This window comes from Pteropus medius, unplaced genomic scaffold (assembly GCF_902729225.1).
Source record: "Pteropus medius unplaced genomic scaffold, Ma_sr-lr_union100, whole genome shotgun sequence".
Taxonomy (NCBI): Eukaryota; Metazoa; Chordata; class Mammalia; order Chiroptera; family Pteropodidae; genus Pteropus; species Pteropus medius.
In genome coordinates, this window is record NW_024341893.1 from 957,644 (window position 1) to 973,998 (window position 16,355).

Genomic DNA, 16,355 nt, shown 5'->3' on the forward strand with positions numbered 1-16,355 from the left:
GGGAAGAACAGAATATCAGAAGCCAAGGGAGCCCAACTTCTCTCTCGTAAAAACCAACCATTATTTTCAGAAACTCCTGAAATATGCACACAAAATATGCAAACTATTGCCTCAGCCACGACTGAGGCTTTTGCATGAATGGTCCTGGGGAAAAGAGGGAGAGGAGGGAAAAAGCCAGGCAGGTCCTACTGGAAGATAACACAGCCTAGAGCCCTGGGAAACCCAGGACTAGAGAAGCTGGTGTTCACCCTTTCCCAGTATCCCCCCGACTCTGGCCGCCCACCTCCTTCAAATGTATTGCTCTCTTTTACTTCTCCTACTTAAATGTGTGACCTCTCCCCACTAAAACTACCTTTGGCTCACGTTTCCTTCTCCTTACACATGTCCTCTCACTTGAGAATGTAATCAACTATAGCAGATTCAACTATTACCTCTCCGTGGACAAATCAGTATTTCTTGGGTCATCTTTGACTCTTTCTTTCATAAGATCTATTCATCTGGTCTTGATAATTCTTTTTCCTTAATGTCAGTTAAAAATGCCCTTCTTTTTCTTTCCCAAAACTCAATTGGCTCTGGGACCAGACTGCCTGGGTTGGAAATATAACCCTACCACTTACTACATTCTTTAATTTGGGCAAGTGATTTCACCTTGCTGTGCCTGTTTTCTCACCTGTAAAATGGGTTTAATAATAGTATCACTCTCAGAGTTGTGAGGCATAAATACTCTCAAAAAGTTGTTAGCTATATGTCATCATCCTGGATTCCTCTCATTCTCTAATGCCATCATCAAGCCCTGTGTTCTCTATATCCAAAACATATCTGCTTCTTTTCATTTTTACTACCACAAATATATTCAAGTCGTCATCCTTTCTTATCTGGACAAATGTATTGCCTCCTAACTTGCCTCCTGCTTCCATTTTTGCTCATCTTTTTTCTTTGCAGAAATCAGTGAACTTTCTAAAAAGAAAAAAAAATCAGATTATCACTGTCTTACTTTAAAAGTCCTCGAATAGCTTCCTAATCCTCTTAAATGAAAACGTAAATTCCTCACTATGGCCTACAAGGCCCCACATGATTTGGCCTCTGTCAACCTAACCCCCTGCTCCTTTTGCTTCACTTATTCTCCAGGCACAACTGGTCTCCTGCCGTTCCCTGAACACATCTCAGGGCTTTTGCACTTGCTGACCCCTCTATCTAAAATGCTCTTCTCCAGATCATATGGCTGGTTCCTCCTCATCAATCAGATCTGGGTTCGTGTATGCCCCAAACTTCTTCATCTCCCCAGTAGGAGTCTTTGGTCTGAAATCATCATCAAAAGGTATTTCTTCAAAGGCTACAGCTCTTCCAGAAATGCCTGGACTGTTAAGACCCACAAGGGAAGGGAATACTGTGGCTGTATTATTCACGGCTACATTTCAATTCCTAGCAAAGCACCTGGCACGTAACAGATCCTCAATAAATATCTGAAAAAATTTTCCACCTTGTAGTAGTCCTTTCTTCATATATAACAATGCTTGAATTAGAATGCCCCACTACTAGATCTTCCCATAACTGGTGCCTTCTCACCTTTCAGGTTATAAGGTTCAATTGCTATCTCCTCAGAGGCCAATTCCGATCACCTTGTGTACAGTGGCTGCCCCCATCCTCTTTCATACTACTGTTTTAATTCTATCATAGCACACATCACTCACTACCTGATTTCTTTTGCTTGTTTATATATTCTCCCCCCATCAGAATATAAGCTCCAAGAGTTGCAAGACTTTGACTGTTTTATTCACTGCTTTATCTCCAGGACCTAGAAAAATGCCTCCATAAATTGTTTAATTGTTAGAGACATTGGAGATTTGCATACTCTATATAGTGCTGTTCTGTGACTTGCCTTCAACCACTCTATTCAACAAGTTTACACAAAAATGAAACAAAACTCTACTCACAGTAATCTATTTAACTCTCTTCCAAATTTCTGAGCCCTGGAAACCTAAAGCTGAGGTAGGAAACGAAACACCAATACTCCTTGATTCCTCTGCCCTGAGGCTACCACCAAACCAAGCCAGTCATCTTATTCCTGTCTCACCCAGTGAGATCTCAAAGGAAAGTCTAGTAGGGTCGGACTAGCCATAAACTCTCTCTAGATCCAACCAATCATAGATTGGGGCTGGGGAACAGTGAGGAGGGGACTCCTCAATGCTCAGAAAGATCATGGGATGCTATCGGTCTCATCTGGCTCAGCAAGTGAGAGTTCCAGAGTAAAGAACTCAAAATATGTCTCTAAGGATCTTCTGTCATCAACTCACATTTATTCAGGAAAAAACTGTTTTCAAACTGGGGCTCTCAGGAAAAAGTTCTCTTTCCACTGAGGACCCTAAGGAGGTAAGATTTAAGCCTGGGGTGCTGAGGTACATCTTTGTTGCCACAAGCAGAACGCTTTTTACTGCTGAGTAAAAAGCTAAGTCACTGGAGAAATGGGGAGAGATTACTGAGGAGATTGAACTGGATGCAGTTAGGTCTGAAGCCATCTTAACTCTAGACTTTTTGGTTAAGTGGAGCCAATTAATTCTCTTTTTTGATTAAACTAGTTTAAGCTAAGGTTCTGTCACTTATGCCTTTAGAGTCCTGGCTGATGAGTTTTGTTTTTTTGTTTTTTGGGTTTTTTTTTGGGCTAACACTGAGAACTCATGTGCTGGGCATTGTTCTAAGTACTTTATATGTATTAACTTATTTAATCCGTATAATAATTCTAGGATGTAGGATATTATCATTACCTTCATTTTTTTAGCCATGACAACTGAGGACCAGAGAAGTTAAATAACTTGTCTTAGGTCACAAAACTGGTAAGTGATGATGTGGTATGTAAACCCTGTCTGGCTCCAGAGTCTGCATACTTAACCACTACACTATGATGCCCTATTGCTTCCAATCCTATCTGAACAGAAAATCCAACTCACTGACTCCAGACACTATCATCTGGAGGTGGACAGAGATCAGAGAGCTTCTATTTGTGCCACCTGTCCTCAATTTCATCCTTTGTAAAATAGGGATAATTGTAGTTTACCTACCTCATAGAGTTCCTGTGAATGAGATGAGACAATATATGTGAAGCACTTAAACAGTGACTGCCAGATAACAATTACTCAAAAACAGTAGTCATTAATATTATTACTTTGCGTCAAAGTGCAGCTGGCAAATACAATGCAGATGGAAGAGATCTCTTTTCTTTCATCTCTGTCCTTTAGGAGAAGAGAAGAGATGCCATGGTTGAGATATGGGGAGGCTTTCTTGTCTTTGACCCACTGCATAAGCTGTTTCCTCTGCCTGGAAGGCTACTCATCATTGTCCCAATTCCTGTGGAACACCACCCAGCCCAAATACCACCTTTTCTATGAAGTATTTCCAGATAAAGCACTCCTCTCACTGTGGAACTTCCACAACATATAATCTGTATGTCACGTTCTGCCCTATGTACTTGCCTGACCCCTCTACTATACTGTGAGCTCCCTGAAGGCAGGTCCCAGTGTTTACCCTGCGATCTGTTTCCTCTTCTCGACCCTAGAAAGAAATAGAACCCCTTGTAGAAAGTTCAGAGCCCAGAGCAGGAATAGGATTTGGGTAGCTCAGAATCAGGACAAAGCACAAAGAAAGGTCCCACAGACAGGAGCAGGTGGGGCAGACAGCCTCTCCTTGGAGGAGAGGCAAAAGGGGCTGGGTAGAGTGGAGGGGAGAAAGGGGCAGGAAAGTGTGTTGAACCTGAATAGAGAATAAGATCTGAGGAACTTAAGAGATTTCTAGCCAAACACAAGAAGAGCTGCCCATTTTTCAATGATTCTCAATAACTTACAGAGGATAGATCCCACCTAATGCGAGTCAGGGAGGAACGAGCCACATCCCAGTATTTTCCAAACTCCCAGTCCAGTAAGGGTGAGTGGGCAAGTACATGAAAAACTACAAAAAAGGTGAGTGGTGCTCTAAGAAGTACAGTGAAGGACTCTTGGCAGTAAGACACAGAGACTGAAAAGACTTGCAGGTGCCTTAAGGGGAGGGTACCTATGTGGAGAAGGATAGATGAGGAACAGTTGAGAATAGATGGACACGTGTGTTTGAGGAGGTAGCAATTTGAAGCAGGACCAAGGGCTGGGGGGATGGTTGGAGGGCTGGAGGGGAAGCCAGGAGAAAGTGCTGAGAAAGATCTGAAAGGGAACCATTTAAAGGTAGACTCTGAAGTAATTGCTCAGAAGGTGGGGTAAACTTGTGGAGAAGCCAGATGCCACTGGTAAGAGGGTAAGTCCAGAGGATGGGTACTTCACAAAGGGTACTCCCAAGAAAATAGGGGTGGGTGTCAGGGCACAGAGGCATACCTTGAGACATCTTTTGGGGGCTTTCTGTGGAGAAAGGGAAATCCTCCTAAAGGGCAGGTGGTTCTCAAACTTGAGCATGCATCAGAATCACTAGGAGGGTCCAACTACCAGGTTTTCTAATTCAGTAGATCTGGGATGGAACCTAAGAATTTGCATTTCTAACAAGTTCCCAGGTGACGCAGATTCTGCTGGTCCAAGGAGCACACTCCAAGGACTACTGCTATAGGGGAAGAAATTCTTTAGCGAGGAAGCCCTCAAATGGGAAAAGGAAATAGGCGGCTTCTGAAAGGAAAATTGGGGGAGTCCTCAAATAGTCTCTAAGGAGAGTGTTAAGGGTCTCTCAATCTCTAAAGGGAGGATCTGAAGGGAGAAGGGGGTCTATGAGGGTAGAACCCAAGAAAAATGGTCTGAGAGATAGGTCTCAGAGGGTTAGGATTTCAAAGGGTGAGGGTGTCTCTTGAGCTTTTTATTGAAAGGGGACATGGAGCCTCTTGGGGGAGGCTGTGTGGAGGATGTTTGGGGCCTATTAAGGGAAAACAGGGGAAGGAGGCTCAGATCTGTGAAAGACCTCTAAGCTTATTTCAGAGGAAAGAGAATGGAAATGAGAGGGTATAAATAGGGGTTCTAAAAGGGGTAAATCTGATAGGGTCCTGAATAAGGTTTCTTGGGGATATCAGAGGGGGAATCTGAGAGAGAATCTTGAGGAAATCTCACGAAGTGCTGGGGGTTGGGGTTGTTGATGTAGGGCAATTTTGGAGAAATTCTCTAAAGGTTGTCTGAGGAGGTGTGGTCTTCTGAGAGAGATCTTAGATGCACACTGGAGCAGGGTGACAGAGGTCTTTTTAGGAATAACTCCTCAGAGAGCTCAGATGAGGAGAAACCTCTAAGTAGTCCTCAAAAGCGTGTGTAGGGAAGGTAGGTCTTCTGAAGGGAATGTGGGAATGTCAGGGTAGAGGGTTTTCCAGAAAGAATTCTGGGACTTAGAGCAGGCTTTCAGAAATTGGCCACGAGGGGAGGTGTTGGGCGGGGGCAGGGTGGCGGGAGTAGCGGGGGCAAGGATCTTGAGAGGATTCTAGAGGATTTGAGGGAAACTGTGAGGGAGAGTTCAGGGAAGAAAATCTCTAGCAAAAGTCTCTTAAAAAGGCAGGAGGTTTCTCAGTGGTGATTCAATTGATTCAAGGAGTTCTGGGTGGTGTTGGAAAGGTCTCTGGCAGGGATTTCAAGGGCACATCTCAGGAAGGCTCAGGGGGTTGCTGGGATCTCTGAGATCTGAGATCTTGAAAAACTGCATCTCAGAAGGGTCGTGAAGGGGGCCTTGGGGTTTACAGGGATTGTGAGGAGGATGTTAAAAAAGTTCATCTAAAAGTAGATTTAGAAAGGGAGGTTGTAGAGAAAACCTGTAAGGAAACTTCTTGCAATCCCGAAGAAGCAATTTTTAGAACATCTGGTATGGGTAAGATTTCGGATACACAAGAAAGGTTTCGGAAGAGGCTTTTGGAATGTGGAAAGAGAGTTCACCATAGTATTTCAGGGAATCTCCGGAGGTTTTTGAGATGAGTGGGATGGGGTGAGGGGGCTCAGGGGAAGATCTTTGGGATACATGAAGGTAATCTCTAGGGTATTTCAGGGTGATATTTAAGGGACATGAGGAGGTCTCTGGGAGAAATGTTGGGATCTCTGGAGGGATCCAAAGGTATGACTTCTGAGATATATGAAGAGGGAGTGTATGGGAGATAGCTGGTGGCGGAGTGGTCGTCCAGGTGGGTTTTGGGGGTCTGAGGACATTTCAGAGTCTCTGAAGATTTTCAGGACACATCAGGGACATTCTGAAGGATTTGGAGGAGGGCTTCTGAGATTTGGGGGCTCTGAGTGGAAAATACCGCGGGCAACTTCTGGTATGGGGGTAGGTGGGAGGGAAAATTCCTGGGATGTGTGAGAGGGAAGTCTAAGGGAGACTGTGGGGCTATCCGAAGTCAGTCTCTGGGGGAGATTCCGGAAATGTCAGGTCTGGAGGGGATTTGAGGAAGACTGTGAAGGAAGGTTTTAGGGCTTCCGAGGGACGCTCCTGGAGAAGACATCTGACACATACCGCTGGAATATCCGAGGAGTGGCCTCGGGGAATATTTCTGAAAAGAAGAGGAGGATGGAGGACTGGGGCCAGGGCCGGGTGTGGGGCGGGGAGCGGTTCTCTGAGGACGATTTCGAAGACCCAGTAAGGTCTCTGGAAAAGCGTATGGGAATTGAAGGAGTAGGCTTCTGGGAAGACCTGGGAGCGTCGGAGGGGCTGGGACAGGGTTGTCAGGGGGTCTCCGAGGGAGATTTGGGGGCGCTAGGAACCGTCCTCCAAGGAGGTGTCTGAGATAGACATGCGGGGTCGATCGTAAGGGTGTGAGAGAGACCAGGGAGGAAAGCCTCCGAAGCGGCCTGTGAGGGCGATTCGGGGAACCAAGGAAGCGGCTTCTCTCGGGGGCCGGGACCCCCGAGGCCCGCGCTCCGCGCCCGCTCGCGGCTCGGGGTCCCTGAGGGGGCGGGGCCGCCCTCACGGCCTGGGGCGCCCTGAGGTGAGCCCCGCGCGCGCCGACCCGCCGCCGCCCCGAGACCGCCCTGCCCGCGACTCACCGCTTCGGCGGCCGCTCCCGCCGCCGCCGCCGCCGCCACCGCCCGGGCCTCCTCAGGCCACCACCACCGCCGTCGCCCCCTCTCCGGCCCGCGAGCCCCCCTCCCTCCTCCCGCACCGACCACCACCGCCGCCACCGCCGCCGTCGCGCTGCGTCACCGCGCCGTGCGTCACCGCCCCTGGCTCCGCCCCTACGGAGCCACCGCGCGCCGGCATTGGCAGACGCCGCGGTGACGGCCGGTGCGCTCGCCAACTGGCGGCGAGGGCAGCGAGAAGGGCCGGCGGTGAGCGCGGAGGAAGGCGGGGTTCTGGTGGCGAGGGGAGCGACGGGGGCTGGATGAGGCCCCGGAGGCCCGCCCCCTGCTCGGTGGGATAGGTGGGCCGGGCGCTGACGGGCTGACGGCTTGACGGGCTGGCAGCCCGGCGGGCAGGGACGGGGTGGGGCGCGCGCGGCGTTGCCACGGGCAACGGACACGGCAGAGCCGGACATTGGGCCTCCTGGCCCACAGGGGGCAGTCTCGCACTCGTCCACCTCAGCGGCCCCGCGCTAAGTCACAATCCCTGATTCTGGCGTTCAAGGCCTGCTCCCCGCTCCTCGGCGCGCGCCGCCCAAGGCCTGGGCCCAGCTGTGCACCTGACCATTCAGCTTGGTGCTCAGGCTTCTGGAATCTTTGCTTTCTCAGCGCACCCCTCTCTGAGCCTGTTGCTTCCCCTCTCAAACGGAATAGAACTGGAAGAGACGATGCATGTAAACGGCTGGGCCCAAAGGAGGCCGTAAATAAATAAGAATTGTTGCTCTGGCTGTTGTAATCTGTCCGTTCATTCCACAAAGATCCCTGGCAGAACTAAGCAGAGTGGGAGTTATCAGAAGGCTCTCAGGTGACAGAGACGTGGCTCCTAAGAGGAGCTCAGCAAATGCTGTCGGGTGGAGTGTAGAGTTCAAGGCAGGGAGTGGTGGGACATGAGCTGCCAGAAGTTTGGCCACTCGAGGGAGTTGGGACTTGTCCTTTGAGCATAAGGAGCCATGGGAAGGCTTCGACCTGGGAAGAGCCACGGTGAGTTGGGAGTTTGGAAAGCTATCTCTGGCTTCTATGTCGGAGGGAGTAGAACTGCGGACAGTGAGTCCAGGGAAGCAGCTGAGATGGGAGAGGGGCGTTTGCACCAGGATGGGACTATGGGAAAGGGAAGAGGTGCTGGCGGGAGAGGAGCCCAGGAGGCTGAGTGAACTGGCCATGGGACCGGCTGGCTGCAAAGAGGAATAGAGGATGACATCTAAAGCAAAGCCCTCTGGCTGGGAGATTGGGGATTTGGGGAGGTCTCCTTGAGAAAGAGACCCAGAAAAGATGCAGGTTCTGATGGTGCTGAGTCCCGTGTGGGCCACCCAACAGCATGGTCCAGGAGGTTGGACAACCTCTGGGTCCAGAGCTTAAGAGAGAAATCAGGGCTGGAAACCAAGATTTGAGGATCATCAAAGATGGTAATCGAAGCTGTGGGATTTAGTGACCTAGCCTGGGGAAGGTATGTATGAGGGATGATGAATGGAGACAAGGTCCCAACAGAACCCTGAGAAAAGAGGACATGGAAGTTTTGAGCAAAGGAATCGACAAAGATTGAGAAAGAGCAGCCCGAGAGGAGGAAAACCAGGAGAGTGTGGCATCACAGACATGGCGAGGAGAGGCCATTTCAAGCCAGGGTGGGAGATGTCACAAATCCCATCCACTACCCCCCTGCATTGAAGCAACAACTTTCACACCATATTGAGTGGTTGTGCTCCATTGATGCTGGTTCATTTAATGATTCAATAACAATTTTCAAGTAGCTGATATGTGCCACACATTGCTCAAGGTGCTAGAAATTCAGCAATGAACAAAGCAGACAAATATCTTTGCAGTCACAAAGCTTACATTTTTGTCCGGGAGACACGAAAAATAAACAATGTATCTTGGTGATAACTACGTAGAAAATAAAGCAAGCTGAGGGGATGAAGAGATGGGGTCAGCACTATTTTTGATGGGGAAAGGCCTCTTTGATCAGGGGAGATTTGAACAGGTGAAATCTAAAGAAACGAAGGGGTGAACCATGAGGGAAAGAGGGTTTCCGAAAGAGAAAACGGCAAATGCAAGGGCCCAGGGAAAGGAGCATTCGCAGAACCACAAAGAGGCTGGAGTTGGAGTGAGCAAAGAAGAGAGTGGTGGAAGACAGGGTCCAACAGGTGATGGAGGAGGGATGATGCCAGATATTTTTGTGTTAAAGTACTTTTGCATTTCCCCAAATGATACAAGAGCCACAGGAGGGTTTTGAGAGAGGAGTTATGTCATCTGGCTTGGGTTTTATTAGAATCCCTCAGGTGGTCCTATGAAGAATAGAGAGTGGGGAGGAGGGGAAGCTGGAACGCAGTGCAGAATCTCCTTTATGAGCTCTGGCAGGAGATGAAGGTGGCAGGACCAGGGCGTGGGCTGTGGAGGGGGAGAAGTGGGCAGGTTCTTTGAGGAGTTCAGAGCTGACAAGTTCTGATGTACATTGTCAGAGAACAGAGAAGGGCCAAGGATGATGCCAAGACATCCAGGTGGAGATGTCAGGTTGGATGCTGGATATGAGTCTCGAGCTCAGGGAGAGGCCCAGGCTGGAGAAATAATTAAGATATCCCCTTTGAAAGGTAAGAGGCTGATGAGATTAGGAAGAGAGGAAGGTAGATCAAAAAGAGAAGAGGACCAAGGACTGAGCCCTGAGATCCCCCACTGTTATAAGGAGCAGCCAGAGGAATTGGAGGAAAACATGGCCAGGGTGGTGTTCTGAAAGCCAAGTGAAAAACTTGTTTCAGAGTGCAGGGAGCCATCGATGGGTGGTGTCAGATGAAGCTGAGAAAGACTCGGAATTGCCCGTGAGGTCCAGCACCATAGAGGTCATTGGTGGCCCCATCAGTAGAGAGGGAAGGAAGTGAGAATCTGCTGAGAGAGACTAGAAGAGAAAATTGAGAAGAAAAAATAGAGGCAGCAAGTGTGGGCGATTCTTTCAAGAAGTTTTGCTGAAAAGGGAAGGAAATGAATGGGCAGTGGCTGGGCCGGAGACAGGGGTTTTAGTGTTTAGGTGGAAGAAACAGCACTGTGTGTAGGCTGAGGGAAGGATCTAGCAGAGATGGGAACAAGATGGTGCAGGTAGAGGGAGATTAGCTGCAGCGATGCCCTTGAGTGGGTGATGGGGTGGGATCTAGTATGGGGTAGAGAGAGATAAGAAAGGCTTGTCCACTACTATGGAGGAAGGCAGCCATTGTGGGCTGGGATCTGTGAAAATTCTCTTTTACTAGCTCATATTTTTTTCACTGAAATATGCAGTTTTCCTACAAATTACCTTTTTAAAAATCTCCTTTATATGACAGCAAGGACATTATATTGAATTTTTTAAAATTTATGTGTATAAGTAGGTTACATTATCTAGGAATTTCATTTCAGGATGGGACAGGAAACAATATAAAACACTCTTAATAAGAGGGAGTACTGGTCTGACAAGATTTAACACCATTGTTGTCGGGCCCATTATAAAGCCCATGAGGCTGCATAACTCCAGGAAAAAAAAAAAATCACCATTACCTGGGTGCTGGGGCGTCCACTCTCTTATCTCCCTTTCTCCATCAACATAATAGGTGGCAGTTTGACCAGCAAACATCTCTAAGCTCCCCTTTTCAGCTCTGGAATTAAAATATTCTAGATGAGGTGGGGGGGTGGGAATCCAAGAAGGCTTCCTGGAGGAGGGGAGGAGCTAAAGAGCTCATTATTATCTACCGTGTATTGAGTGTGTCCACCATACCGGAAGACATGTGAAGCTATTTTTGTCCTCACAAAATTCCTGCATCAGAGGGGTAAAGTTATCTAGCTAAGGTCACACAGCAAGGCACCATTTGAATCCTGGTCTAGGTGATTGCAAAGGCTGGGAGGTCCTGGCAGATGAGGGGAAGGAAGAAGGGGGAGGAGCCCTCTGCAACAGTTGTCCCAGAATGGGCATAAACAGGATGTGGTGTTGGATGAAACCTTTCCCCTACCCCACCCCCACCCCCCCCACAGCCCTGGTCCCCACCCTTAGGAGACAGCGGAACTGAGAAAAGAAGAGGCCTGCGGACGTAAAAGCCATGGTCAGGGGGCCAGGGGGCGTGTGGGTGGATCTGGGGCCCAGAGGGCACCTGGGTGAAGGGCAGACTACGGGTTGGAGGTCAGGAGCTGGGAAGGGGACCCCATTGCAGCAAAGGACCAGACTGGTGGAAGAGAGAGACGGTTGTTCCGGGTTTAGCCCCAGGCAAGCAGACCCCTGGATCTCCTTGAGCATTGCCCAAGGCTTACCCCTCAGGAGGCCTGGAGTCTAGTCTCTGCTCTGCAGCCCAAATGTGTGCCCTGGCGATGGGGCAGCGTCTGCCTGAGGAAAAGGCGCCCTTTCCTCATGTTCACGAAGGCCTCGTGTGGGCTATCAGGGTGCTCTTCTTCGTTCATAGTGGAGAAACTGAGGGTGGGGGCGGGGCAGGGGGCAGGGGGCAGGGGCTGAGGCCAGGCCAGCTCAGCTCTTCCCGGGCTCCCCTGCAGTCTGACTCCCTGGTGGTGTGCGAGGTGGACCCAGAGCTGAAGGAAAAGCTGAGGAAATTCCGCTTTCGTAAAGAGACGGACAATGCAGCCATAATAAGTGAGTGTCATCCCCTCCGCCACCCGTGAGAGGATGGGAGGGAGGTGGGGACAAGTGGGGAGGGCTAGGCTGGTGTCACCGATGAATGGGAGGGGTGGCTAACCCCTGTGTGCCATCCGTCCTCAGTGAAGGTGGACAAAGACCGACAGATGGTGGTACTGGAGGAAGAATTTCAGGTGAGGGGCTGGGGCGGATGGGACCCCACCCGCCGCAAGAAGCGCAGGGTGGGACTGGAGGACCCAAGGGGCTGGAACTGATGCTAAGAGTCTGACATTGGGGGCCAGAAAGACCTGGGGGGCAAGTCCCAGCTCAGCTGTGACCCTAGGCGAGAGATATCACGTGTGTGGGTCTCTTTTCCTTCTTGTGAAATGAGGATAACAGTACCAACCTCATAGAGTTTTCTGTGGATTCAATGATTTATTCTTTGTAATGAGTTTAGAAGAAGCCCTGGCACACAGTATATGCTCAATAAAATGATGATGATGATGATGATGATGATGATGATGATGATGATATAACTTACTGGCACTTAAAAATTTCCAGAGGCGTTGACAAAAAGCTAGTGGAAATCTTTTATTAAAGGGTGGACCTCGCCCTCTCTTGGCCTCACTGTCTTTATCAGTAAAGCAGGGGTGATAATAAGGCTTACTTCATAGTGTTGTATAAGGGTTTAGGGGGTGCCTGTGAAGGCTGAGGCCAGGGTGGTTTGGTAGGGAAGGGAGACTGGCTTCGAGCTGGACTCCCTCAGGTCCTCTGAAGGGAGTCCACTAGTGAAGTGCTTACAATTTAAACCCAGATTCAAATTTGAACTCTGTTGCCCAGAGTTGCTGTATTGCTCACCTGTGAATTAGAGATAATAAGAAGACCTACCCCAAAGGATTATGGAAGAGCTCAACGTTAATACATGTGTGTTTCTTAGACCAGCGCCTTGGCACACAGAAAGTGTTTACTTAATGGCAGTATTTTCTTCTCTCCTGTCTTTTTTTTCTCTCCCTCCCCCCCCCGCACCCCAGAACATTTCTCCAGAGGAACTAAAAATGGAGTTGCCAGAGAGACAGCCCAGGTATCCTGGCGGAAGAAACGGGAGAGTCAGGCCGTGGGAAGAAGGGCGATGATGGAGGGGAAGACGGAGGGACTGCTTGGGTTCCAGTCCTGTTCGCAGGCTTGGGATCTCTGTGTCTGAGGCCAAGACTTCTTACCCTGGGACTTTTTGTACAGTGCGCTAATATTTTATTGCAGAATTTAATACTGATAATTATACGCGACATTAGAGCTTGCTTTTAAGACTACAAACTTTGTCAGGTTTGGGCCTCAACATGACACTTGCTCAACATTATACAGAGAAAAGAAAATTTCCTTTTTTTTTTTTTCCAGGTAGCAGAGGAATTGTTTAACTTTAATGTTTAGAGAGTCCTGTGTGAAGCCACATGAATCTGGTGCTTTTTGTGTGCATAGGAGCTGACACGTCTATGAAAACTGTTCTGTTTAGATTGTCTGTCTCATTTGGGGTGAATTTTGGGGGCCCGAAGATTTTGAGCCTGTATCTCAGGCTCTAGATGTCAGCCAGGAGCAGCTTCCCAGGCATCTGACAAGCGCAGTCCCCACAGGGCCCCATACCCAGAAGGGAGCCTCCAACGTGTGAGGGAATGCTCTGCAGCTGCTTACCATCTGGAAATTCTTTTTAGTTTTATTTTTGAATTTGTGTTTTGTGTGAAGTCTTCTGGGACGATGAAGCAAGTGCTGGGGACTTGGAGCCTCCCTCGGCATGCTTGCGGTCCCACCTCCAGCCCTGGACCAGTTCTCGGCCAACTATTCCCTGTACTGCCCAGTGAGAGCTGCTGCCCTCTGCCCCAGGCAGGGGGCCCGAGTGCAGATTTGGGAAGGGTCAGGGTCAGGGCCAGAGTCTGCACACGCCCCCGTGTGACAAGTTCCAGAGTGCACCTGTGAGCATCTGCACTCTCATTGCGAGTGTCCCCAGGCCCAAGATGACAGGACTTTAAATTGCAAACTTAAAAAGATTGGTCTGGGGAAAGACTGCAGAAGAAAGGAAAAAGCTTTTCTCCTGCCTTAGAACAAGGGGTCCCACATTTTCATTTTGCAATGAATGTGGCAAATTATGTAGCTGGGCCTGTTCTCAGCCCAGAGTTCTAGAGCTCTGGACGGTATAGCATAGTGATTGAGCATTTACACTCTAGAGCCAAATTTCCTGGGTTCATATTTATCCCCAGAACCTTGGGCAAGTAACTTCACCTCTCTGGGCTTCCGTTTTCCCATCTGTAGTATGGGGATAATAATAGCACCTGTCATTGTGTTGTCATGAGCCAAATAAGCGCTATTTTTCATTAGGTTTTTCCTTTTTAAAAATGTCTTATTAAGGCATATTTGACATATAATATTACTCTATATTAGTTTCAGGTGTACAATATAATGATTCCATTTGTATATATTGCAAAATGATCAGCACAATAAGTCTAGTTGATATCTGTCACCACACACAGTTACAGAAACATTTTCTTCTTGCGATGAGGACTTTTAAGATCTACTTTCTTCGCAACTTTCAAATATGAAATACAGTATTGTTAACTATAGTTACCATGTTGTACATTAGATCCCCATGGCTAATTTATTTTATAACTAGAAGTTTGTACCTTTGGACCCTTTTCACCCATTTTGCCTACCCCCACCCCCTGCCTCTGGGAGCCACCAATCCATTCTATGTATCTATGAGCTTGGTTTTTCATTTTTGTTTTTAAAATTCTACATATAAGTGAGATCATGTGGTATTTGTCTTTCTCTGCCTGACATTTCACTTAGCATAAGGCCCTTAAGGTCCATGCATGTTTATACAAGTGGCAAAATTTCATTCTTTTTCATGGCTGAATAATATTATATTGTACATATGTGCCACATCTTCTTTATCCATATATTCATCAATGGACATTTAGGTTGTTTCTGTATCTTGGTCATTGTAAATAATGCTGCAATGGACATGGGGGTGCAATATATCTTTTTTAATTAGTGTTTCATTTTCTTTGGCTAAATAACCAGAAGCAGAATTGCTGGATCATATGGTAGTTCTATTTGGCACTTATTGTTATTTTTAATCATTTGCTGTTTGAGGCCACTACCTTGGATCTCGGTTGTTAACCCTGGGTTCTTAGACTCAGGCAAAATTTCACGGTTGTGACTCAGGTAATGGGCATTGGGCCTGGGCTCCAAGCCAAAGACCTGAGTTTGAATTCCCTTTCACTGGTGTAGGTTCGTGGTTTACAGCTACAAGTATGTGCACGCAGATGGCCGAGTGTCCTACCCACTGTGTTTCATCTTCTCCAGTCCTGTGGGTGAGACACAGCTCTACCTATCCTGAGAATAGAGCCTTAGATTCTGTGTGGGGGTGTGTGTAAATGTGTATGTGAGTACAGGTGTGTGAATGTGCGTAGGTGCCTATGTGAGTGTGTGAGAATGTGTATGTGACTTGACGAGTACATGAATGGGTGGAATATGTGGTATGCAGGTACTGGGAAGGCAACGGGGTGGAGGTGGGGGCCCAGATTCCTCAAGAGCCCACCCATCCTTCTCAGACTCCAGACGTGTAAGCAAAGCAACCTCTTCCTTTTACCTAGGAACTCTTGTCTGGCCCCTAAACCATCTCCAGAGACCTTCGGAATAGCTTCAAGCCCCTAGACAATACCGGAAACTGAGTGTAGTTTCCGGGAACTCCTCGAACAGCTCCTAGAACACTTGGAAAACTCCAGGGCCCGCAGGACATTACTGGAGCCTTAGAGAACACCCTGGGGACCCTCAGTTATGTTCCCTTCTCTTTTCCATGCAGGCTGTAAGCCCGAGCAACAGATGATGTATGCAGGGAGTAAAAACAGACTGGTACAGACGGCAGAGCTCACAAAGGTCTGGGCCTGGGGCCGAGGCTCCCAGGGTGAGGGAGGAAGGACCAGGGGGACCCTGGGCTCCTGGTCTGAGGGAGGAGGAGGCTGGGGAATGGGCTCCTGGTCTGAGGGAGGAGGAGGCTGGGGGGAATGGCCTCTGGTCTGGAGGGAGGAGGAGGCTGGGGAATGGGAGCCTAGTCTGAGAGAGGAGGGGGCTGGGGAATGGGATCCTGGTCTGAGGGAGGAGGGGGCCGGAGTCCTCACTATCTCACTTCTCAAGTGGGTCATAATACTGAAAACTCTCTCTGCCCAGGTGTTCGAAATCCGCACCACTGATGACCTCACCGAGGCCTGGCTCCAAGAGAAGTTGTCTTTCTTTCGTTGACCTCTGAGCTGGGGATCTGAATTCCTGATGTCTGAGTCCCCCAAAGGAACTGGGGACTCAGACACCTAGGACTTGACCATCCGAGACCCTAAAGAAATTAAAATGCAAGAACTTAAATGAGATCCTCCTTCTGCCTCAGTTTCTGTCTCATTGTGGGCGCTAGCCGACAGTCCCTGCAGTACCAGCCTTAGGCCAGCAGAGGGCAGGCAGACCAAGTGGATGCCCCATGAGTCCTGGAAGGAAAGGAGAATATCTGTTTCTCTGAGTGAAAGGGAGGGGCCTGTAGGGTTTCTTAGGCGGGAACGAGAGAGGCCGGGTCTCCAGGAGGAATCAGGGGAATACTTGAATCCGTGGAGGGGCCACTCCCAAGGGGAATAAGGACACCTGGGTCCCTGAGAGTAAAGAAGGCAGAATGCCTGTTTCCCCTCGTCTTCCCTTCTCACCCCAGCTGT

The 16,355-nt window shown here is 48.8% G+C and overlaps 2 protein-coding genes across 4 annotated transcripts in view; one reads left to right on the forward strand and one right to left on the reverse strand.

Annotated features, from left to right (window-relative positions):
• The window catches only part of SAMD4B (sterile alpha motif domain containing 4B), a 40,678-nt gene extending 33,615 nt beyond the window's left edge, over window positions 1-7,063 (reverse strand). Inside the window, exon 1 of one of the 2 annotated variants that reach the window (XM_039854364.1) lies at window positions 6,972-7,063. The gene's annotated coding sequence lies outside the window, so the exon portion shown is untranslated. The remainder of the gene's footprint in view (window positions 1-6,971) is intronic. The other variant, XM_039854374.1, reaches the window with a different exon arrangement.
• A 458-nt stretch (window positions 7,064-7,521) lies between these two features.
• Window positions 7,522-16,025, forward strand: GMFG (glia maturation factor gamma). Of its 2 annotated transcripts, none has more exons than XM_039854435.1 (7): window positions 7,522-8,024; window positions 11,538-11,634; window positions 11,761-11,810; window positions 12,648-12,697; window positions 14,893-14,975; window positions 15,467-15,540; window positions 15,832-16,025. In XM_039854435.1, coding segments are annotated over exons 2-7 (330 nt in total). In that variant the 5' UTR covers window positions 7,522-8,024; window positions 11,538-11,633; the 3' UTR covers window positions 15,904-16,025. The 2 variants fall into 2 exon arrangements, with proteins under 2 accessions (XP_039710369.1, XP_039710362.1); XM_039854428.1 differs by lacking the exon at window positions 7,522-8,024 and adding an exon at window positions 11,011-11,095.
• Window positions 16,026-16,355: the final 330 nt, after the last annotated feature.

Bases quoted from the DNA above. Each gene is read 5' to 3' on its own strand.
- GMFG (XM_039854428.1), top strand. The intron at 11,811-12,647 runs GTGAGGGGCTGG...CCCGCACCCCAG, and splicing joins TACTGGAGGAAGAATTTCAG to AACATTTCTCCAGAGGAACT. The intron at 15,541-15,831 runs GTCTGGGCCTGG...CTCTCTGCCCAG, and splicing joins AGACGGCAGAGCTCACAAAG to GTGTTCGAAATCCGCACCAC.